Source organism: Odocoileus virginianus, chromosome 17 (genome assembly GCF_023699985.2).
Source record: "Odocoileus virginianus isolate 20LAN1187 ecotype Illinois chromosome 17, Ovbor_1.2, whole genome shotgun sequence".
In the NCBI taxonomy this organism is placed as follows: Eukaryota; Metazoa; Chordata; class Mammalia; order Artiodactyla; family Cervidae; genus Odocoileus; species Odocoileus virginianus.
This window is the reverse complement of record NC_069690.1, coordinates 53,256,351-53,280,940: the sequence shown is the minus strand read 5'-3', so window position 1 is coordinate 53,280,940 and position 24,590 is coordinate 53,256,351. Positions and strand designations below refer to the sequence as shown.

At 48.9% G+C, this 24,590-nt stretch overlaps 1 protein-coding gene and 1 long non-coding RNA gene across 3 annotated transcripts in view; both read right to left on the bottom strand.

Moving 5' to 3' along the window:
* Positions 1-848: 848 nt before the first annotated feature.
* LOC139039188 (uncharacterized) lies at positions 849-13,648 on the bottom strand. Its single transcript, XR_011492470.1, has 2 exons — positions 13,474-13,648; positions 849-4,413 (listed from the first exon to the last, which is right to left on the bottom strand). It is a non-coding gene; the product is annotated as an uncharacterized lncRNA (long non-coding RNA).
* A 2,253-nt stretch (positions 13,649-15,901) lies between these two features.
* The window catches only part of GRB2 (growth factor receptor bound protein 2), a 65,748-nt gene continuing 57,059 nt past the window's right edge, over positions 15,902-24,590 (bottom strand). For both annotated transcript variants that reach the window (XM_070479976.1, XM_070479977.1), the window contains exons 4-6: positions 21,501-21,623; positions 18,648-18,816; positions 15,902-17,916 (exon numbers count right to left, since the gene is read on the bottom strand). In XM_070479976.1, the coding sequence (XP_070336077.1) occupies positions 17,731-17,916; positions 18,648-18,816; positions 21,501-21,623 (478 nt within the window). In that variant the 3' untranslated portion in view covers positions 15,902-17,730. The remainder of the gene's footprint in view (positions 17,917-18,647; positions 18,817-21,500; positions 21,624-24,590) is intronic.

Here is a 24,590-nt window from a genome sequence, read left to right as displayed (position 1 = left end):
TTTAAGAAATTTAACCATTTTTCTAAATACAGAGTGGTGTCTCATCATTTTTTTTTTAATCTTTTGGCCACAGCCCAAGGCATGTAGGATCTTAGTTCTATTTGCCCTGTCAAAGCAACATGTCCTAACTACTGGATCAGCAGGGGAATCCGGAAGAATTCCGGATTCCGGATTCAATTTATTGATTTGTTTCCTTTTATGGATTTTTTTTTTTTCACCATGTGGCATGCAGGACCTTCTCCTCCAGGGAAGGAACCCCTGCCCCCTGCACTGGAAGCACCAGGAAAATCCTGGGTCATGTTCTCAGTATCATACTTAAGAATTCCTTGCCTGTCCTAAGGATTTGAATTTTTCTCTTGTGTTTTCCAGTGGAAAATTTATGGTTTTAGGTTTTTTAAAAGATATTTATTTGTTTATATTTAGCTGTACCATGTCCTAGTTGCAGCACGTGGGATCTCTAGTTGTGGCATGTGTAATCCAGCTCCCTGACCAGGGATTGAACCCCAGGCCCCCTGCACTGAGATCTTGCAGTCCTAGCCACTGGACCATCAGGGAAATCCCTAGTTTTAGGTTTCACATCTAGGTCTCTGACACATTTGGGGTTAATTTTGGTGTAAGGTGTAAGGGCTTCCTAGGTGGCGCTAGTGGTAAAAAATCTGCCTGCCAGTGCAGGAGACGCAAGAGACGTGGGTTCGATCCCTGGGTCGGAGAGATCCCCTGGAGAAAGGCATGGCAACCCACTGCAGTATTCTTGCCTGGGAAATCCCATGGACAGAGGAGCCTGGCGGGCTCCATGGAGTCGAAAAGAGTCGGACAAGACTGAGTAACTCAGCACGCGTGCACGCCTCCTTCGTTTGGATATTTAATTATTCCAACACCTGGAACACTGGTTTTTGTTGAAAAGTCTATTTCTTCTCCCCACTGAATTGCCTTTTGCACCTTTGCTGAAAATCAGTTGATCATAGGGACACAAAATTTTTACTTCTGCTTTTTTCCTCTCAACGTAAGTGCTACAAGCATTGTCCTCATGGGAATAAAATATTAAGGTGGCCCACAGTAGGCAGAGCCTGGTACAGAAATGTGACTTTGTTCTTGAAAATGTCCCCCACTGTGTCCTCAGGGTCACTTTTGTCATCACTCATTTCCTCTGTCTCCTTGCTTAGAGATTCTTTATTTCCCCCATGAAAGCCCCGTGTGTGTTACATCTTCGTTTTCCAGCAGTTTTGTGGACTGGCCACTAACTTCTCTCCAGATAAGCTCGTTGGCTATTGAGATCTTCGGTTTTACTTTGTTCTTCTGGATTAGAACAAGCCCATGTTAAAAAAAAAATTTTTTTTTTCCATTTATCTTTGGCTGTGCTGGGTCTTCATTGCTGTGTGCGGGCTTTCTGTAGTTGCAGCGAGCAGGAGGCTGCTCTCTAGTTTCTAGTTGCGATGTGCAGGTTTCTCATGATGGTCCTTTCTCTTGTGGCTTCCAGGCTCTAGAGCGTGGTTTTCAGTAGTCGGGATGCACAGGCATGTGGGATCCTCCTAGACCATGGATGGAACCTGTGTCCCCTGCATTGGTAGGTGAACTCTTAACCACTTAACCACCAGGGAAGTCCCAAGCCCACATTTTAGAATAGGTTTTCCAATGGTCATTCAACAGATAAAGCCAGCAGGACTTTTGGTTACAGGCTAATTGTAGAGTGAGTTAGATTGAGGGAACCACAGAGCATCAGAACTAAAAAGACTCAGAGCCAGCGACCAGGGGCCGGAGGGACTAGGTGATGCACCCAAGGTCCTCCAAGGTCAGATGGCAAATCGGTGGCCAAGCTGAGGTGAGATTAATGGCAGGTGCCAGATTTCTCAGGCTTACACCCTGCTTCTAGTTTTTGCATATTGGAAATCTGGTCATTTCATTTTAAGTTTAAATATACTAAGTAAATCAAATCATGTGAAAAGAGAAACCGGAAAAGAATGGTTCCCGTCAGCTTGGGGAAGTGAATCCTTCTTTGACTTCATCATCGTTTACCCAAAGCAGACTATTAAAAGTTCCTTTGGACTTCCCCTGCCTCCTCGGAGGGAGTAGACACCTCCTTGACCTTGGCCAAATGGAGCTGGTATTTATCAGCTGTCTAAACCGATGATCGTTGTCGTCAGAGGAGAAAGAATCTCTCACTGCCCGCTGCCCAAGTGGGCTGGTCGGCTATGCCATTCAAAAGAGGCCTGAGAACCAAGAGGTGACTTGCGGTGGCTCTCTGGCAAGGCTCTTTTCTCTGGGCTGCAGTTTCTCCATCTATAAAGATTAAGAGGTTGGGAACTTCCCTGGTGGTGCAGGGGTTAAGAATCCGCCTGCCCATGCCCGGACGTGGGTTCAATGCTTGGGCCAGGGAGATTCCACATGCTGCAGGGCGACTAAGCCCACGCGCCACAACTACGGAGGCTGTGCTCTTTAGCCCGGATCCGCAACTGCTGAAACCTGCAGGCTCCAGAGCCCACGCTCTGCAACAGGAGACGCCGCGCAACGAGAGGCCTGCATACTGCGACCAAAGAGTAGCCCCCACTCACCGCAACGAGAGGAGGTCCCTGCAGCAGTGAAGACCCAGAGAGGCCATAAATAAGGAAATAATTTTTCTAAAGATTCATCTCTTATTTAAGGGAAAAAAAAGGTGAAGGGCTTGAATGACAGGGTGTTCCAAGCCTTGCTGATTCCGCTGTCTCTCCACAGGTCTAAAATCATCTGCATTTTTAATAATCGTCTCAAGCATTCTTAACTTCAGCTGACACAAACATTACCTGGGATGCTTAATAAAAATGCAGATTACCCTCTCCTTCAGGACAGTTTGGGCTTCCCTGGTGGCTCAGATGGTAAAGAGCCCACCTGCAGTGTGGGAGGCCAGGGTTCGATCCCTGGGTTGGGAAGATCCCCTGGAGAAGGGAAAGGCTCCCCACTTCAGTATTCTGGCCTGGAGAATTCCATGGACCATATAGTCCATGGGGTTGAGAAGAGTCGGACATGACCGAGCAACCTTCACTTCAGGACATTTGTTCTTTCAAGCAGATCTGCCACGTGGTCTGAGAATTTTGATCGGTGGCCCTCATTTGGAGAGAGACTGACTTGGGGATCTACTTCTTAGCTGATCATCCTAAGTAGTCCTTGTTTTTTCCTCTTTTCTGATGACTCAGAATGAGAGGAAGGGACTCTCACCCATCATTTATTTTCCCCCATCACAAATTTTTTGAGGGTCTGCATGGCCAGAGTGGAGGATTATAGCAATGAACAAATCAGAATTTCTTCCTTCTTGGAGCTGACTTTTTCACTTGGTGATATATATCCAAGGTTCTCCCATATCTTGACAGCTCTTTTCCTGTTAGAGCTGAATAACAGTCCACTGGATGTCTGGATGTATCACACAGCTTATTTATCCATTCATCTGTTGAAGGACATCTTGTCTGCTCCCATGTTTTAGCAAATATCAATAAAGCTGCTATAATTAAGTGTGTGTAGGTTTTTGTGTGGACATGAGTTTCCATTATCTGTTTACTTATGTACTTATTTTTTAAGCTATAGGACTCTAAGTTTGAGAAAATCAACTGTTGGAAGATTCTGGAAGTTCTGACAGGCTTCAGGGGCCAAAGATAGAGACGACTCTAATCCAGTTCCCCTTTTCATCCTTTCAGATTCACTCAGCAAATGATTAAAACACCAGTAAACGAACCAAGAGAAAAAAAAAAAAGAGGAGTCACTGTCCAGTAACTTTCTTTTTTTTTTTTTTCTGTCCAGTAACTTTCAAGAGCTGGTTTCTCATGCATTTCGCCTTTCTTCTTTTACTCTTCTCGGTAGAACCAAAGGGCAAGAAGCTATGTGTGCGTGTTCAGTCGCGTCTGATTCTTTGTGACCCTATGGACTGTCGCTCATCAGGTTCCTCTGTCCATGGGATTTTCCAGGCAAGAATACTGAAGTGGGTTGCCATTTCCTCCTCCAGGGGATCTTCCCGACCCAGGGATCAAGCCTGCGTCTCCTCCATTGCAGGAAGATTCTTTACTGCTGAGCCGTCGGGGAAGCCCAGCAAGAAGCTATAGGGAGTGTCAGGGTCAGTCCGAAGAGAAAGGTGTCCAAGTTTGCTGGAGGGTTTTCCAGGCTTCCAGCTGCCTGGTTTTCAGCATCTGGTGCTCTGTAACCGGATCATCCACCTTTGTGTTTGACAGCCCTTCACCTGTCACCCACTTCTGAGCTTCACTGAGAAGGTACTTCCTGTCTGTGCGGAGCTGGTCTTCACTCACCACCGAAAGCACAGAAGGAGGCGGTGGATGCAGCTCTATCATGAAGGCAGGGCTGGCAGGCCCTACGCTGACCACAGACACATCTTCTTCCTCTACAGCGTCTCATCCCAGCAGACTGAGGGGGTGACTGCTTCTGGGAATGTCAAATCTGAATGTAAAGTAGACAAGAAAAAGATGAACAACCCCATAAACAAATTAGGCCAGAGATTTCAACAGACATTTCGCAAAGAAAGATATGAATAGGTAGTAAGCAATCAAAGAAGCACTCAACATCATTAGTCAAAGCAGGTGCAAATTAAAACCGTGAAGAGATACCACCACCCAACCAGCAGAATGGCTAAAATTAAAAAGACTGATTAGCAGAATTGTGGAGCAACTGTGGAATTCTCAGGCATTGCCAGTAGGAGTGTAAAATGGTACAAACATGTGAAGAAAGGCCTGGAAGTTTCTTATTAAACTGAACACCTTATACCTATGACCCAACAGTTTTACTTCTGGGTGTTTATTCAAGGAACAAATGAAAACATGGCTACCATAAAATTTGCATAAAAATGTTCATTGCACCCAAAACTGTAAATAGTTTAGATGTCCATCAATAGAGCACCACACTGTGTAGTGTATCTGTGCATGTGTGAAGTCGCTTCAGTCACGTCCGACTCTTTGCGACCCCATGGACGGTAGCCCACCAGGCTCCTCTGTCCAGGGGATTCTCCAGGCAAGAATCCTGGAGTGGGCTGCCGTTTCCCCCTCCAAGGCATCTTCCCGACCCAGGGATCCAACCGGAATCTCTCATGTCTCCACAGTGGCAGCCAGGTTCTTTACCACTGGTGCCACCTGGGAAGCCCAGTATATCTACACAATGGACTATTATTTGGTGACAAAAAGGAAAGACCTCTGCAAATACACTATGACATGGATTCTCAAAAACGCCCGTGTCTTTTGCGGTGTTACATCCTGTTCTAGTCCTCCAGTCCTCTGAGGGTAGAATTAGGTCAGCAGGTGCTAGGAGGGGAAGAAGGTGAAGTGGTAAGATGGAAGCCACAGTAGCGACCAGAACAGTGTCTCCATATCCTTGCTCCATTTCCTATACTTATTATTGTCTGCTTTTCTGATGCCACGTGCTTGGGCATGTGCAATCTTCCCTTCTTTCCCCCAGCGTCTCTCTGAAGCCCTTCTTGACCGGTCAAGGTCTGTGGTCCCTCTCATCTCCTTGCCCCCTCCCCTGTCCTGGGATAGATCATTGTTCAGTATCCTCCGCAGGTCTGGAGCGGAGGTCGGTGTTTGATAACTTTCTTATTCTGTCTCTGTCTCCAGCGCTTGGCACGGGTCCATGTTCAAAATGCTCAGTAGATGCTGTGAGAGCAGCAAGGGAAGAAATGAGACTCGGCCGGGCTCCGAGTGAAATGACTTCCCCTTTCCACGACTGCCTCCACCCCCGGAAGGTATTTATAGACAGGTGATGTGGGCGTGGAGGAGGATTAGACGTGTGGGAGAGTCAAAGAGAGAAAGACTGTGGGGGCATCTTTGGATGCTTTTCTTTGGCTCACTTTGGAGGGAGAGACACCTGCTTCTGAGGTAGCTTAAATTCTGGAGAAAAACAGATGTCAGGAAGTGTGGAGACTGGCCACTTGGTAGACAGTCCTGAACAACAAGGTACAGGGTAATATTCAGAGGCTGGGAAAGTGACAGGGCTCCACGATAATTGTGCTTTAAATTCATCAAAGTCCAGTGGCTTGATTCACCAAAGTCCTGTCCAGGTCTGGTCTGGCAGCTGTCCGCACAAACTTCCCAGGGGCACAGACTCTCCCAGTTTACCATGCCATCCTTCTAGGGTGTGGGCCTCACTGTCTGACCCAGGCCAGCAGATGGAATTCCAGCAAGAGGATGGAGGATGGATGGAAGGAGAAAGGGGTCCTGGGGAGTATGCCTGGAGCTGCCAGGGGAGACTTATTTGGACCCTGTTGGTCAGAACATAGTCACATGGCCACACCTAAATGCTAGAGTGGCAGGGACAAATGGTACTTACTCTGCATAACTGGGTATGGGCTAAAAATCGAGCATTCCTCTTGGGTAGAAGGAAGAGGGGAAAATGGCTTATAGACAGCCTCTCTGCCACTGATGGACAGATGAAGAGAAACAGGTATTGAGTGAGACTGCTGGCATTGTGCATGGTATTTCACATATGAGTCACTTCTCCCCGAAAACTTAGGAGCAGACACTGTGTGCCGTGCCTTCCTACTGGTGAGGAAGCAAGCTCAGAGGCGTTGGGTAAGTCATCCAAAGTTACACAACTAGTAGGGTCTGAAGCTATGACTACAAACTTTGTCCCAGATTGCACGTTGAGTGAAAGTCGCTCAGTCGTGTCTGACTCTTTGCGACCCCATGGACTATACAGTCCATGGAATTCTCCAGGCCAGAATACCGGAGTGGGTAGCCTATCCCTTCTCCAGCGGATCTTCTGGACCCAGGAATCAACCGGGGTCTCCTGCATTGCAGGCAGATTCTTTACCAACTGAATTACTAGGGAAGCCCGGACTGAACGTTGGCGTCCCCCCAGATCATATGCTTAAGCCCTAATCCCCAAGGCGAGGGTATTAGGAGGTGGGGCCTGGGCTGGAATCAGATGTAGATGAGGTCATGAGGGTGGGGTTCTCACGGTGAATTAGCATCTTGATTTCCAGAGCCTCTCTGTCTGTGTCTCACTGTCTCTCTCCACTTGTGGGAGTCTCCATAAAGATCCGAGTCTGTGGGCACCATGATCTTGGACTCCCTGGTCTCTGGCATTTTGTTACAGCAGCCAGAGCTGACTGAGACAGGCTTCAGAGCTTTTCACTTGCTTTCTCCTGCCTCAGGAGTCTCAGAGTAGAGGGTGGAAGGAGAAGGATGTTCAACCACCTTTTTCTCCTGTTGAGACCAGCTCCTCAGGCCAGGAAAGAAAGCAAGGGTTGGGAGGGAAAACAGTAACTTATAAAACAAGCATTTGGGGACTTCCCTGGTTGTTCAGTGGATAAAGAACCTGGCTACTAATGCAGAGGTCACAGGTTCGATCCCTGGTCCGGGAGGATTCCACATGCCATGGAACAGGTAAGCCTGTGCACCACAACCACTCGCCCTAGAGTCCGCAAGCTAAAACTACTGGAGACTCTGCACCCAGAACCTGTGCTCTGAAATAACAGAAGCCGCGGCAATGAAGAGTAGCCCCTGCTCTCCACAATTAGCAAAAGCCCACATGCGGCAATGAAGACCAGTAAATACATAATATATATATATAAAGACTCCCTCATTGGGTAACTCAGATCCTGTGTGCCACAGGGCACGGCCAAAAATAAAACATAAAATAAAATATTCATTTGTCTTCTCATTTTTAACTCTCAGGGTGAGGGGTGCACATGGCATGCAGGAGGGCAGTATTTTTGCTGGTCTGGTCCTCGCCAGAGCTGGAACAGGGTGACTGTTCACAAGAGGGCTGAGATTCTAAGGGCTCCAGCAAGACCCTCTGGGCATCTGTTCCCCGTGCATCCCAGCAAAGGGGGAGGCTGGGCCGGAGCAGGGCTCCTCAGGCACCAGAATCCTGGTGGAGCTTTGCAAAGATTATTTGTGTTTCTCTTCACTTGGCTAATACCCACTATCCCTCGCCCATGAGGTTCCAGAACCAGCTATTACAGCCAGTGATGTTTCTTTATATTTTTTAATTTTTAAAATTTTATTGTGGTAAGAACACAGCACGAGAGATACCCTCTTAAACTTTTATGTGCTTAACACGTGATTGGACAACGTTGTACAGCAGAGTTCTAGGACTTCTTCATGTTGGTGACCTGAGACTTTCTGCCCATTGATCAATAACTCCCCATTTCCCCCTTCCCCAGCCCCTGGTGACCACCATTCCATTCTCTGATTCTATGAACGTGACTACTTTAGATACCTCGTACAGTGTTAATTCATGTTGTTGCATGTTGCAGAATTTCCTTCTTGTTAAGGCTGAATAGTATTCCCCTCTGTGTGTGTGTGTGAGAGAGAGAGAGAGATCTTCTTTATCCATTCATCTGGTTTTTTTTTTCTTGTATAATTAGTCTAACATCTTTTGGAGGGTTTGGTTTTTTTGTTGTCAGTTGTGCTGGGTCTTCACTGCCGTATGCAGGCTTCTCTAGCTGTGGTACGTGGGCTTAGTTGCCCTGTGGTATATGGGATCTTAGTTCTCCGACCAGGGATCAAACCCATGTACCCTGCATTGGAACATGGATTCTTGATCACTGGACCATCAGGGAAGTGCCATCCATTCATCTTTTGGCAGACATTTGGGTTTTTCTACATCTTGGCTATTGTGAACAGTGTTGCAATAAACTTCGGAATGCTAATATCCCTTTCAGATCTGGATTTCAGTTATTTGGAATAAGCCGAAAGTGGGAGGGCTGGATCATCTGATTGTTCTATTTTTAATTTTTTTGACACACTATCTTATTTTACTCAAATACCAGTCTGCTCCACGTGGTCCTGGAACACTCAAACAATAAAGCAGATATAGTTACATGTTAAAGACTGGTCTTCAAACATCACAGTTGATGATGCCACTCTTGCCCAGGATCTTGCCAACATAAAACCACATCCACAGCTCAGTGGCCACCAAGCCGTTCAACTGAGCTTCCTAAACTGTGAGCTGTTTGCAGTTACCAGTTTGAGCAATATGGACAGTTTGTTCCAAGCTCTGCTTAGCTGTAGGGACCTCAGCAGGAGTGGGAGGAACCTGCTCAACTGTTTTCAAAATATGGCCAGTTGGGGCTTTAAGTCACAGCAGCGTCGACCAATGGCAGGGCTTCTCGGCAAGATTATGGACAAACCGGGCCATGGTTCTAGAAAGGAGAGCCCATTGCCTTGAATGGCTGGCTGAATTTTACCTGCCTGGGAGGCTATTTTTAATTTCTTGAGGAACCTACATGCTATTTTCCATAGCAGCTGCACCAATTCACGTTCCCACCAACAGTGTACAAGTTTCCTTTTCTCTGCCTTCTCATCAATACTTGTTTTTCGCCTTTTTTTTTTTTTTTAAAGCCATCCTGACAGATGTGACGTTTTGTCCTGAGAAACATAAACGCTCCTGTGGGTTAGTTTTCTTGGGCTCCCAAAGTGTTTATGGTCAGGAAGTGTTTACAAAAGGACTTACATCCTTTATTCAGAACAAAATATTTTGAATTGTGTTCACACAAGATGTTTGAGCAGATTTAAACAAATTTCATTATGGGAGTCATAAAGCATCTCATCTAAGAGAGCACCGTCAGCTCTTTTTTATGTTTTTTAACGTTTATTTATTTATTTGACTGTGCCGCGTCTTAGCCGCAGCACATGGGATCTTCCATCTTCATTTTAGCACGTGGTATCTTTAATTGTGGCTTTCAGGCTCTTACTTGTGGCATGTGGCATCCAGTTCCCCGACCAGGGATCAAACCCATTCCCCCTACATTGGGAATGCAAAGTCTTAGCCACTGGACCACCAGGGAAGTGAAGTGAAGTGAAAGTCGCTCAGTTGTGTCTGACTCTTTGCGACCCCATGGACTATACAGTCCATGGAATTCCCCAGGCCAGAATACTGAAGTGGGTATCCATTCCCTTCTCCAGGGGATCTTTCCAACCCAGGGATCAAACTCAGGTCTCCTGCACTGCAGGCAGATTCTTTACCAGCTGAGTCACAAGAGAAGCCCGGATGACCAGGGAAGTCCCCTCCAACTCTTAGCCTCAGTATTTGCTCCCTAAACTAATTTTGTCTGCTTGGTTCTGGTGCAGGGGGCTCTGAAAGCAGTGGAAAAGCCTTCTTGGAGCTTGCCTGCTCGAGGGGTTTAAATGGGAGATTTAAACACAGTATTGTGTGTGAGATCAACTGCCAAACAACTTCAGTTCAGTTCACTTCAGTCGCTCAGTCATGTCCAACGCTTTGCAACCTCATGGACTGCAGCACGCCAGGCCCACCCCCCCCCCACCCCCCCCCGTCCATCACCAGCTCCCGGAGTTTACTCAAACTCATTTCCATTGAGTCAGTGATGCCATCCAACCATCTCATCCTCTGTCATCCCCTTCTCCTCCCACCTTCGATCTTTCCCAGCATCAGGGTCTTTTCAAATGAGTCAGTTCTTCACATCAGGTGGCCAAAGTATTGGAGCTTCAGCTTCGGCATCAGTCCTTCCAAAGAATATTCAGGACTGATTTCCTTTAGGATGGAAACTTCAAACCATCCAATAATTCAGCAGGGAAATGAGATCAACATTTGTCTAGAGAAATGGATACCTTCCCATATGTAGACAAACACCAGTGAGATGAAAGGATGGAAAAGATGGCTGATTTAAAGTATCAGTAAGGGACTTCCCCAGTGGTCCAGTGGCTAAGACTCTGCGCTCCCAACGCAAAGGGCCTGGGTTCCATCCCTGGTCAGGGAACTAGATTCCACATGCCACAACTGAAAGATCCTATGAGCCACACCTAAGACCCTGCACAGTCCGAGAAATATATAAATATTAAAAAAAGAAAAAGAAAGAACCTTTCCTGTGCTCTCTCCTGCTTCCTCATCTTTAAAAAAAAAAAAAAAAAAAAATCAGTAAAACACTGGGAGTTCCCTGCTGGCCTAGTGGATGGGATTTGCTCTCATTGCAGAGGCCCGAGTTCCATCCCTGGTCAGGGAACTAACGAGCTCCTGCAAGCTATGCAGTGCAGCCAAAATAAAAACAAATACGTTTAAAAAACAAGACAGTAAAAAAATAAAATGGGCTGTTCAGGTGGCGCTAGTGGTAAAGAGCCTCCGTGCCAGTACAGGAGACGTAAGAAACGCAGGTTCCATCCCTGGGTCAGGAAGATCCCCTGGAGGGGGCATGGCCACCCACTCCAGTGTTCCCGCCTGGAGAATCCTGTGGACAGAGGAGCCTGGTGGGCTACAGTCCATAGGGTTGCACAGAGTCGGACACGACTGAAGCGACTTAGTACATGCAAAAAAAAAAAATCCACAAAACAGATGAAATATTAATATCTGGGAATAAACAGGACAAGAAATGTACAAAACCTCCAGGAAGAAAACTTTGAAACTTTCCCAGGGGACATGAAACTGCAGAGACACGCTGTGTCCTTGGACAGGAAGGCTCAATGTCATAAAGATGTCAGTTCCTCAGAAGGCAGCTTATAAATCTAACAGGGTCCAAATAAAAACACCCAGAGGCATCTTTTTTTTTTCTGGAACTAGACAAGCTGATTCTAAAGTTTGTTAAAAATGTAAACAAGCAAGAAGAGCTGGGACAAGGCGACACGGGAGAGTGATGGGGGAGGAACAACCCCATCAGGGGTCCTAACCTCTGGGGAGCCTCAGGAAGCAGCCCCCCACGCCTCGCAAGGGCTGAGGAACCAGACCCTGTCACAGCGAAACTCAGCACAAAACAGCCTTACTCCGCTGAAGGCTATGGGGCAGCCTGGATGGGAGGGGAGTTTTGGGGAAATGGATACATGTATATGTAATCCTGAGTCCCTTCGCTGTTCACTTGGAAGGATCACAACATTGTTAATCGGCTATGCCCCGATACAAAATAAGTTTTTGGCTTTTTAAAAATGCATTCTCTCAAATCTGAGAGCTGACAATAGCTCTTTTAATAAATGCTATCTGAGCAACTAGGTAGCTATCTGGCAACAGAGAGAGATGGACCCAAGCTCTCACTGATCACAGCCTTCACATGGATCAAAGACTTAAATATTAAAAACATTAAAGTAGTGGATGAATCCCTTGGCCCTCAGTAAGAACAAGAGTTGTGGGTGGGCACAGGGCTGAGCAGGAGTGGGCTGGATCCTGAATGAATTGCCAGGTGTGGGAGCCAGCAGTGAGCAACACACATTCCCACGTGCAATCCTCACTTTCTATCGACTTGTTTCTTGACCTGAGGCTTAGAAAGGTAACTTGTTTAAGGTTACCGACCTGGTTACTCACTCCCCAGACACAGGAGGCGACCTGGCCGAGGCCACCCCAGCATCTGGGTTCCTCTGTGGCACCACCGCTCCCAGCTGTAGACAAGAGCCCCAGGAAGCAGGGCCCGGGGCTTGGAGGCGGCGGGTGGGGTGGTGTCACAGGACGGGTCAAGGGGCACGCCTGCGTTTGGGGTTCTGAGACGGGGCTGGGGCCAGCATTCACTGGGCGCCGGTCAGGAAATCTCAGAGGGTGGGGTGTGTAGGGTTGGGGGTAAGCGGACAAGCAGAGAGGAGAGACCTTGGCTTCAGATCAGAGAGAAAGGTGGATGTTGGCAAAGCCAGGGATGCTCAGAAGGGACTCAGCGGGCCAAAGGGCTGGAGGACTGGACCAGGCTGTCTGTAAAAGGCTTTGAACACCAAGGCCACCATCAGTACCAGTCCCATCATACTTTTTTCCCGGTTACCTTTACCACAGGACCGCCAGAGACGTCCCCCATCACGCTTTGAGGGTCTCTTAGGTATCTACAGATGCAACCCCTCAGGGCAGCCTGGTGACAGGGCTTGTTTCTAAGCAGATGAATGAAGGGATCCGAGGTGAAAGACTGCCCAAGGCCACACAGCCTGGAACCAAGCCCTGGGTCTTGTAACTCCGAGCTCACTCTGACCTCTCAGCACACGGGTGGGTCAGGAGGCTGCACTTTGTCCTCTCAGCAACCTGGCAACCGGGGAAGGTCTTTCGGCAGAGGGGAAAAGGCGTGATGGGCAGTCTGGGGACCATCGGGATGGGCTGGGAAAGAGACAGGATGGGGGTCAGGGGGCCTGGGGGCGGATGGGCCCAGGGGCCAGCTCCTGGATGCAGGCCGGTCTGCCTCCCGCCTCTCCGGCCACCGCCTCCTCTCCTTCGCTGCTTCCTCATCCAGGCCTCAGGGCTTGGCTTTCTTGGAGAGCAGGCGAGGTCTCGCCCAGGGCGGGGACTCCAGGGCCACCTCCACACCTCTGACCCTGATCCATCTCTCAAGGGAGAAGGGAACGCTTTCTCTGCTCCAGACTTCTGGCCACAGGCACCTCACACGCAACTGTCTACCCGGCCTCCCCATCGCACCCCTGCTCCGTCTCAAGCGACAGCAACCTCAGCCCCTGCTGCTCAAGAAGGATCCCCATGGTCACCCCCACCTCTCCTCTTCCTCGACCCCTCAACCCGTCCTCCCACATGTGGCTCAGACCAACCAGCTGCTGTTGGCTCCCCCCGCGGCCCCTCCCGCTCACCAGGACCACTGCTCACCAAGGGGTCTCCTCCGTGGTCCCCGTCCTTCACTGTTCCAGCCCAAAAGGCCTGTCTGCGCCCCTGCCTCAAGTCCTTCAGGGCTCGTCCTCGTCCGCCGTGACACGTGGATGTTCACAGCAGCATCGTCCAGGACAGCTCAACAGCGGACACAGCCCGTACGCCCATCATTGTTGCTGTTTACTCGCTAAGCTGTGTTCCACTCTTTGCGACCCCATGGACTGGAGCCCCGCCAGGCTTCTCTGTCCATGGGATTTCCCTGGCAAGACTACTGGAGTGGGTCGGCATTCCCTTTTCCAGGGGATCTTCCCGACCCAGGGATCAGACCCTCCTCTCCTGTACGGCAGGTGAATTCTTTACCACTGAGCCCGGTAAGAAGCCACCCATCACTGTAAGAATGGATAAAAAAGACGTGGTGTCTCCACACCAGTGTGTTAATGGCTGTAAGGAATGACGTCCTGATACATGTCACCCCAGGGATGAGCCCTGGAAACATGACGCTGAGTGAAAGAAGCCCGCCACAAAAGACCAGATATTATATGATGTCACTTATGTAAAATGTCTACAATAGGTAAATCCATAGAGACAGAAGGCAGATTAGCGGTTGCCAGGGCCTGGGAGGGATTGGGAGGAAATGGCAAGTAACAGATGATAGATATATGGTTTCTTTGGGGGATAATGAAAAAGCTCTAAAGTTGATTGCATCATCTGTGAATACTACTGAACACTGTTGAATGGTCTACTTTATTAAAGAGTTCCCTGCCCCCACCCCATTTTAATTTTTGGCCACATCCTGCACCATGTGGGATGTCAGTTCCCCCACTGGGGACCAAACCCCCAGCCCCTGCATTGGAAGCCCCCGAATGGTCTACATTAAGTAGGTAACTTGTGGAACTTCCCCAGCAGTCCACTGGTTAGGACTCCAACCTTCCACATCAGGGGGCATGGGTTGGATCCCTGGTCTGGGAACTAAGACCCCACAATCTGCATGGCATGACCAAATAAATAAATAGATGACTTCCACATAGTGAACTGAATCTCGGGAAAGCTATCCTTGGAAACATAAAAATCCCCAAACCCCGACCTTCCGGAGCTGCCCACTTCCAGCTCTTTTTAGAGCCCTGCTTCATCGGGCCCCATCTGGGGATTTGGGTGGAGGGAGGGGTCTGTAACTCCCCAGCCCTGGTCTAAGAAGCCCCCAAAGGAACACAGGTAAACTCTCTGTGCTATTCTGTGAAGACAGGGCTTAGAAGGAACCTGGAGAATTTCCCTGTCAATTCAGGTTCGCTGGTTCGCTTGTTTGGGAAAGCAAGACGTCCTACTTGAAGGTCAGCTCTCAGAGGGATGAGTGTTGAGGAAAGGCAGACACGGGTCCATGCCCTTTCTCCTTCCAACCTGCTCCCTCGAGCTGCAGGCTGCCTGGGAGGGCCAGGCAGGTGCTCTCACTGCCACCCCCTCCACAGTCAAGTATAAACTGAGCTCCTGTTAGAAGCTCAGGGCACTGGGCAAGAAGTGTCAGGAGGGCTGCTCAGAAGAGAATGGGGCGGAGCCCACTCATCCAGCAGAGCTTTCGGTTGTCAAAGCCAGCTGAGCTGTCCCACGGCCGAGTCTCCCCAGAGGCACCCCCCGCACAGGAATGACAGAACCAGGGTCGGAGGAGGGGGACACAGCCACCAAGAAACTTGTGACCGGACTAGTGCAAAAGCAGTCATTTTCCTATTAATTCTGAGGCTATTCTGAAGCCATGAGTCAAGGGGGCAAAAAGAACCTCACGGAGCCTGCAAGTTTTCACTCCAACAGCCCCATTTTGGATCAGCTTTGGAGGAGACAGCCTGGGTGGACCCTGAGCCCCTTGGCCCCCAGCAGGCCAGCCACAAGCAAGACGGTGTACTGGGCTCCAAGGACACAAGTGGAAACTGCTCAGGTTTGGTGTTCTGTTTTCCCTCTAAACAAGTCCTGCTTCACCTCCTGTTGCCAGTGCTGTGGGTGGCAGCAGGCCCAGGGTCACCCTGAAGAGGCCCACTGAGCCACCGAGACTCCTTCCACACGGCTCCTTCTGTCCGTCTGTCCTTTGTGGCGGTGGGGGGCAGGACGAGAATCAGGCCGGCCACACTTGGTCCTAAGTGCTAGGTCTGGACTGGTTTTTAAAGTGTGGCCCGTGCCTTCTGTCAGAAACATCAGGCATTGTCTGCGGGTGCCCTCAATGGTGGAGCTGAGGGTGGGGCCTGCGACTCACACTAGGAACCTGTTCCCAGGGGTTCTGACCAACATGACGTGGGCATCGGTCCTCCCCGGGCTCACGAGACCCATGTGGCTCCCTAGAGTGAGGCGAGTTGGAAATAAGAACACAAGCATCCCCAGCCCCTGACAGTCTCTAGGTTTTTTACTTTAAGGCAAAGGAGTATAAAAAAAGAAAAAATATACAGTGAAGAGTTCATTGTATGTTTATTATTCACAGTTAATCACTACCTACCAAATGCTATCCGCAGAGTTAAAGGATTAAGTACATAGGTCTTTTTAAACACTGATTTTCTTTTAAATATATACACACAAAACTTAGTTCTGCAAGGCTGCATGATATACACCAATTCCAAAATAAAACAATCAAATGGTCCAGGTGTAGAATGCCAGAGATTCCTCGTATTATCAGGAGAGAAGCGAGTGGAGAGTGGCAGATGCTCTGTCCAGAAGTGCAGCGCCTCCTGGGCCCCAGGCGCTCCAGGCCAAGTCCAGTCCATGACCAGAGTCCAGCGGAGATGCTGACTGACCACTTCAGGAGCTGAGGGCCGCCACCAACCCCCAACGGATCTGTCTCTGTTGTGGGGAGGGGGCGGGTGGGGAGAGGATGCTCACGCGCATCACGACGACGGACAGGAAGCCGGCAGGAGGTGGACGGACAGAGCTCTGCCACGGACTCGGCCTTCCTAGTTCCAGCCTTCTTGCCGCCTGCCCCTGCGTCACAGAGACACTTCCTTTTCGGGGGGCCAGGTAGAGCAGCCACGAACACAGCCCGCTGTGAATGCAGAAATGAAAAACCACCCAGCAGCTTCCCGAATGCGGCCTGAAGCTCACCCGGGTGGGTCAGGCAGGGGACATACAGGTGAGAGCCATGAATGGATACCCCCAGCTTTCAGAGCCAGAAAGATGAAGCGAAACGCTTTTCCCCCAGTGTAGAACATGGTAGAACCTGATACAGTTTAAACTCCTTGGACTTTCCTGCACTTGAAACTGGTTGGCTCCAGAGACTGGTTACTGTGGGTGTCTGGGACTAAGGAGCGGACAGATAACACCCGAGACTGCAAGGTCAAGGACCCAGCCCCTGCCTCCCCGCCTCAGCCAGATGCAGTCAGACGTGGGGAGGGCGGTAACCTGGTTCCACTGTGCCCCAGCTCCCTTAACCTCCATGGGCTACAAATGTTAAAGCTGAACCTTAAAGACTCTGGCTGCCCACAGGCAGGACGCCCACATCCTCCTCTCGCTTGTCTCCTCTTCTCTACCCTGTCCTCCCCGCCCTGGGGGGAAATATTTACACAGAGTAGGAGACAAATTGGCTGACTGTCTTTAACTTATTTTTAAAACAAAACAAACAAGGAAAAAAAACACCACTCAGAAGCAACCCTCGAAATAAGGCAGAAGGCACTATGAAAAACAGCATGCTCAGGAACACCACTTGAAAGGGAAATGGATGTAGAAAAGACACAGGTTTGGGGCCTGGCTCGAAGGAAGCCTTGGGGGCACCAACCCCTCCTGTCACCCCCACTCACACCCTCCCTCCTCCAGCAAAAGCTGAAGGGCAGCGGCCACCTGCTCCCATGAGTGTATATAAAATGCAGAACACAGGAGCGGCTGTTCTGTCTTCCCGACTAAAACAGACATTTTGCATAGAGAAAATATCAGCCCACGTGGTTTCTTTTCTTTTATTATTGGCATCAGCTAGGACTATATGTGGCAGTAAATGTCATGCACTGATGGACAGAAGAGGAAAAAGGATGAAAAAAGGACAGAGGAGGAAGAACAGGAGCAGCAGTGAAAATCTGTAATAAAAACTCTTTTCTTAATTTATAGGTAAGTTTTGGCATTGTTATATCCAACTCCCCCTCCCACCCCCAAGAGTTCCAACCAAAGTGAGCCGGTCACCAGGCAGCCCGGCCAGGTGTTCTGAGCTCCCTCACAGGCTGCTGATAGAGGCAGCTCGTGGGTTTAATTCTTTTGTGTGTGTTTAAAATTTTTCGCTTTCTTTAAATAATCTCTTGACTCTTAGACGTTCCGGTTCACGGGGGTGACGTAATTGCGTGGGAACATGCCGGTCTGCCCGTGGCAAGCCCCTTTCCACCAGTTGGGGTCTGAGTTATCCATGACGTGGATAAAGTCTCCCCGACGGAATCCCAGCTCTCCATCCTCTTGGGGGTCAAAGTCAAAGAGGGCTTGGACGTATGTTGGCTGCTGCAGAAGAGGGCAGGGAGAAAACACACATTGCACCCTTGACCATGGCCAGGCCCCTGGAAGCAGACCAATGATGGGGAAACGAATGTGGGCCAGCCTCTTCTCATCTTCTAAAACAACCCCTCACTTCTCCTCCCCGCTCCACAAATTCTTACGGAGTTTGCTCTAGGGGGTGTCGAGTAATCTTTCACCAACGAAGGAAACCACCGCAGGGTCCCCACTGTCGTGGGCAACCTTGCCCCAGCATCCAGCAGCAGGTACTGCTTCGGCAAAGAACTGCAGAAACAGCCCCTGGAGCTTTGCTTACAATCCCAGATGAGGAAATGTTTCGGTTCCCATCATAGTGTCACTTAGGAAAAGTCGAAAGGGTAAAGCTTGTCCACAACAGGCTGGTGCTAGCCAGTGCGTGAGGCACAGGAATTCAGCCGTGAGTGTGGACCCCACCCCCTTACAGCTGTGACTTTCCTCACAGTCTACTTCCAGGCAAAGTGTGTGTGAGGGTGTGTTAAAGACCCTCATCCTAGAGACACAGGGTAACTTCTGCAGCACACTGCTTCACAGAAGCAGCCTCTGGGAAATGCAAAACTCTGTTTCAAACCCAAATCTTTAACATGAATTAATAATGAGCACAGAAGGCCCTGAAGTAACCCTTTAAAAAAAACAACACCCGCTTGCCTAAGGAGCTATTCTTCATTGCTAAGGGTGATCCCAAGCTCTCCTTGGAGGCTTACCTGCGGCACCTGCTCTATGTCCCGGAGAAATATCTGCTGGTTTCTGGAGACGGATGTAGATCTGTGATAATCTACCAGCTCATTCAAAGAGTTGAACTTGACCACCCAGAGGAAATACTTGCCAGCCCCATCTCGGAGCACCTTGAAGTGCTGTACATCATTTCCAAACCTGGGGAGGGGCAGAGGATGCATGTGAGACCCGGCCGGAGGGCTCTGTCCTGGCTGCCCAGGGGCCACCTGCCCATCAAGCAGGACCCCTGGAGAACTCGTGTCTCAGCCACGCCCTCCCAGACTGAGGAGGCCATGACTGCAGCACAACTCGACTCCCCGGCGGGTGGAGAGCGCCCTGAGACCCTCCATCAGAATGACGACTGCCAGCGACGACAGGAAGCCCTATTAACCTAATTCTGAAGACATTAAAAAAAAAAAGCCCCAACCTACAGAATGCTTCTACATCCATGGACTGTGCCAAATAAAAAAAAACCTGAAATCCTATGTGACATCTGAAGACTACAAAAGGTAGGATAGGAAGTAAGGTGAGAAAAGGAGGGATTGGATGCACTTCCAACAATTCTCCCGTAACCAGGAAGAATTTAAAGTTGTGTTTTCTAATCAGGGATTTCAGTTCTACACATGCGGAAAAGGTCTCAAAAGAAAAGGACACATATGGACAATAAGTAAAGGCTCAGGCACCCCATCACCCCCAAAAGGCTTCTCTATCACCTGGAGAAATGACAAACGCCCCCTTTACAAACGCTCAGAAAAACAGCATGATCTGGTTCAGTGGGAATGGCCCACCATCATGCTCTCTGCCTTGAACATCAGCTCAAGCAAGGCCCCACCCGTCCTGCTCTCTGCTGAGTTCTCAAGGTCCTCACTGGCATCCGAAGATGCTCTACGAAGACCTGTTAAATGAACAAATGGGAGCCTCGTCCTCCTATCATCGGAGTTAAAGCAAAACACTTCTTAAAACCAACTCAGCAGGTGGCAGCACTGAGCTTGAAGGAAGTCACTGAGTACAGGTGCAAAGAGCTCAGAAACTGCACTGACAGTTCCCGAGAAGAAAGGTGGACGAGCAAGACGGCTTTACGGAGGAAAGACATGCTTAAGCGGCCCTTCTGGGCTCAGGGAAGCCCTCCACTGCTGTGCACAGCGCTCGGCTCCTGAAAGGGGCGCAGGGTCCCTGACGGGGTGGGCTGTTAGCAACAGGAGTCTTTCCGCCACAGGCGCCCAACACCTTGAAAACTTGAGGCTGTGGCTTCCTGAACGTCCTTGGCTTGTCCTGAACGTCCTTGGTGCTTGTGTTATTAAGAGGTGGTTATGACACCTGTCTCAAATTTTACTTCTAAAGCAAGGAATACGTGAGCTCTTTAAAGGTTTTATTTGATAAAATGGGAGCTTTCTGGTGGCCACCTGGACAGCATGGGCAGGGACCACGGTCATCAGACAACAAACGTGAACTGCCAGGGGCTTCTGGACACCATTCAAGGATTAGCTGCCTGGATTCCTCATCTTCCACAGTTGGGTTTATACCTGGGTCTGTGTAAGACGTAAGGAAGAGGAGGAAACGCAAGTTAATGAGAAGCATAAAACTCATCCACCTCAAGGTGCTCCTCGCCCACCAGATCCTCATTTGCATGTGTTTAATCAGGCACATCAGAAAGCCGCTGCTCTCTGCACGTGGGAGTGAGGGGCACACGGGAAATCTCTGTACCTTCCACTCCTTTTGCAGTGAACATAAATTCTGCTCTAAAAAAGTAAAGCCTATTAAGAAGAAAAAAGAAAAGCCATTGCTACAAGAGGAAAAGTGATAATCAGATGGCTTGATTTTCTCATGATGGAACTAAACCCAAACTATACTGGAAATGTAGCTGAGAACACTGAAAATGTTACCTGAAACCACCTCCCACATCTTCACAGAGAAAAGGAACACAAAAATTTTTCGATTTAAACCTACAGTTAAAAAAAAAAAAAAAAAAAACCCAACACTTTAACCGCACATTTGGTCCTAAAATGAAACAAGATATTGAGTTGATTTCTGAAACTGAAAAATCTTGATATCATTTGTAAATGGCAAATAAATTGTTTTCCAGTCTTCATTTTAAATGTATATTAAAGTGATCTGAGTTTTAATCTAATCAGCCCTGCATCATATAAATGATGAGGTGGTCAGTATGATTCCTGGGTGTGGGGTGGGGGCAGAGGCAGGTTTCCTGTAACATGAACTAGAAACGGAGAGTCAAACACACATGGAAAGGACAGCTGGAGTCACATCCTTATGTCGCGGATGGGGAGTGATTAGCTGAGAATTCTCAAAGTTCCACTTTATATTCTCCATGATCCCCATGGTGGTATGACTCCCTGCCTTTCTCCCCTGCATACCAGCTCCCTTCCACATTTAAATTTACCCCTGGGAAAAGCAAAAAGCCCCCAAACTCCTGTGGTCACCTTTTGCTGATGCTGGCAGGCTTCAGCTGGACACCTGGAAAAGGTGCACGAGGCAGCTGACATGGTGAGCAGCTGCTGTCAGAGCCGGGTGTGTGGTGAGCACTGTGGGGTGGTGGGGCCTGGGGAGAACTGACAAGTGTGTTTCCTCTCTGATGCTCAGCTGCTCAGCAACTGAAGACCGTTTCCACACAGGAATTTAAATCCAGTGCTGAGAGAGACAACTTTTAAGAGGAGCCAGAAATGAGGATTTTAATATACAGTGTTCTGATTTATAACAGGCTGTTTAGACAAAACCTCTCCTAGGTTGCCACCTTTGGTGTGTGGAGCCAGACACCTGGCCCCTGGCTTCACAATGTCCATCAGCTGCAGACAGGATTCCAGGCAGTTAGAGCAGGAAATACTTACTTGACGGAGAGGGAGAAATCCCCAGGAGCGCTCTCGCTCTCTCGGATAAGAAAGGCCCCGTCATGCCGCTGTTTGCTGAGCATTTCTTCTGCTTTGGCTCTGGGGATTTTGCCAAAAAACCACCTAAGGAAGGAAGGCAAGCCAGTCAACATCTGCTTCCCTACAAAGAAACGGGATGTCCAGCCTCCCAAACGTAACAGCACACTCCTCGCCGGGGGAAGGGCCTCCCTCTCAGCCCTCCTGTCAGCACACGTCCGTCCTGGCTTGCGAGGGGTACAGTCTCCCTTCAACCGTCTCCTCCCTTCCCCACTCTCCAGAAAGTGACTCATAAGACACGATTGTGGGCCACTCTTTCTACAGACGAAGACACTTAAAGATGGGCCTCCTGAGCCAAAGCCCAGTGGGCCCCCAGCTGACTCATCAGCAAGGCACCGGGGGAAAGCCCAGATCTATCGTTTTGAGCACAGGATGAACCACTTAGGGTGAGACAGACCTTCCTGCAGCCACTTGATAAGGCAGCAGCCTCTACAGTGGGATGAAGAGAAGGCCCAGAAGCTGGGCCACTTCTAAGCACACCAAGGGGAGAGACTCGGGCTGGGAGGGAGCAGCCCCTGTGGGCAGCTGTGGCAGACCCTCCTCTCAAGGCCTCTCTCTGCCGTCACGGCTCAGAGGTTGGTTTTCAGGAACCACCAGGAATGCTATGGTCTACCCAGTGCAGAACCAGCTAGTTGCATTTGGAGCAAGTTAAGAGTCTCCTCTCCCAGTGCTGATTCACTGGGGTCACAAGAAAAGAGGGTGAAGTCATGGAAAAGGGCAGGAGCAGCTGGGGCGGGCCCGAAGGAAGAGGAGAAGAGATCTCTAAAACAGCTTCAGGCCACAGGCGCCTCACTTGTCACAGGAAAGCCATGATGAATTAGGACGGATGACTGTGAAAACAAGGTTCTCTATTTAAAAAAAACAATTGACACCAGTTGTAGCTGATAAAGACCTACCTGCTTCATCTGATTGACATGCATTAAATGTGCAAACCAGAATAACAAAGGTACCAAAGAGTCCTTTAAAATTATAAAATCTAACATATATCTATCTTACTTATAAGTGACTACACTGCAAGATGTCTCTGAAATAACTGTCATTACTGTTCAGTCGCTAAGTCGCGTCTGACTCTCTGCAACCCCATGGACTACAGCACGCCAGGCTTTCCTGTCTGCCGCTATCTCCGGGAGTCTGCTCAAGTTCATATCCATTGAGTTGGTGATGCTATCTAACCACCTCATCCTCTGCCGTCCTCTTCTCCTTTTGCCTTCAATCTGAAACAATACACTCTGCTAAAATTCAAAGAGAAAGATGGGGCTGCTGGGAAGGGTGCATCCAGAAGCTGCCATTAGTGACTTTAAACAGGCCTGAACTCTGCAGCCTGTGTCTACCTCATTGGAGGCAAAGTACTGCCAAGCTGCTGGGGAGCTAGTACCACCTATCTTCCTGTGCCTACAAAGAACTCGAGGGTGAGTCCTCCAGTGCCTGGAAGGAAGGCCACACCAGAGAAATCAGGCAGTAACAGAGCAGAATGACGGCCAGCCAGGAAAGGACAGCTCCCAGTGCTGCGACCTTGTAGGTGCTTTCTGGTTCGGTCTGTGCTCTCGGGTGGACAGCGCACACGCCCTCGGCAGTCCTTGGGCTGAGGGGTAGGTGGAGTGAAGCTCCTCAACAGTCACTCTCTATCCTCATAGACTGCCAGCCATCTTCCCACCAGGCAGGCATTTTCCTGTTTTCCATTTTTTTTTTTTTTTTAAGTTCTACCACTTTATTGCTACCAACCCATCTCCCTCCACCCTCGGGCACACATGCTCAGTCATGTAACCCCATGGACTGCAGCCCGCCAGGCTCCTCTGTCCATGGACTTTTCCAGGCAAGAATATTGGAGTGGGTTGCCATTTCCTTCTCCACTGTCTTCCTTTTTTAAGGTGTAAGTAATGGATCTAAATTAAAATAGCTTAGATGTGCGTGAAATAAAAATAAAAAGCAAGACTTTTCTCCCAAACTCCCCAGAGGTAGTGATTGTTGGCAGGTAGGTGTGTGTGTTTAGACCTTCCCCTTATGGCACACGGTGATACAGATACAGTGATTTTTTGCTCCCAGCTTAAAATTAACTAATTTTTTTTTCAACTTAAAAAAACCCAACTCTGTAGTGATACAAAGTACTGATTGGAATTTTTACAAAGTAAACACACCTTAGTATAAGCACCCAGACTGAAAGACAGAAAATTAGTTGGCGAGTTTGGTGTCTGATCCTATTTTCACTAAACACCCCCCAACCCCTACACCAAGAGAAAGGATGTCTCACAATAGAAGGGATATTATGCTACGTGAAACAGCTGTCACTCTCAGTTAAAGCATTTAATACCATGTACACTTCCTTAGCATTTCACGTTGTTTATAACTAACTGTTTCAATGGTGATGTTTGGGCTTTCCAGGTGGCTCAGTGGTAAAGAATCCACCTGCCAATGCAGGACACACACACAGGAGACCTGGGTTCAACCCCTGGATCGGGAAGATCCCCTGGAGGAGGAAATGGCAACCCACTCCAGTATTCTTGCCTGACAAATTCCATGGACTGAGCAGCCTGCAGGGCTACAGTCCATGGGTCACAAAGACTTGGACATGACTGAGCATGAACGCAATGAAAGGTATTATTTATGTGGAACTATATGGCTATGGTCAAATTTTTTAAGCTTTTTAAAAAAATACGGGTTTATGCTATAATACCATGGGAAGCAGCAGCTTATTTCCAATTCAAGTCTATATTACCTCCCACAGGCGTTCATCCACACGCATTTAATATGAAGAGCATATATTTGGATCCACCCCAGTATATACAGCTCATGCTGCAACACTAATGCCAACAATCATTTCGCAGTCTGTGTTTAATTTGTTAGCTCAAATGCTGTATTAGGTCATACTCCATTTTAAACTTCCCTCTTCCTCCCTAACAAAAACTTTAAAAGGGGTGAGAGGGGAGGGTGCCCCGTGCTCTCCCACAGCTCTGAAGCCAGCCCTGACCCTGCTGGACATCCAGTCACAGAGCAGCT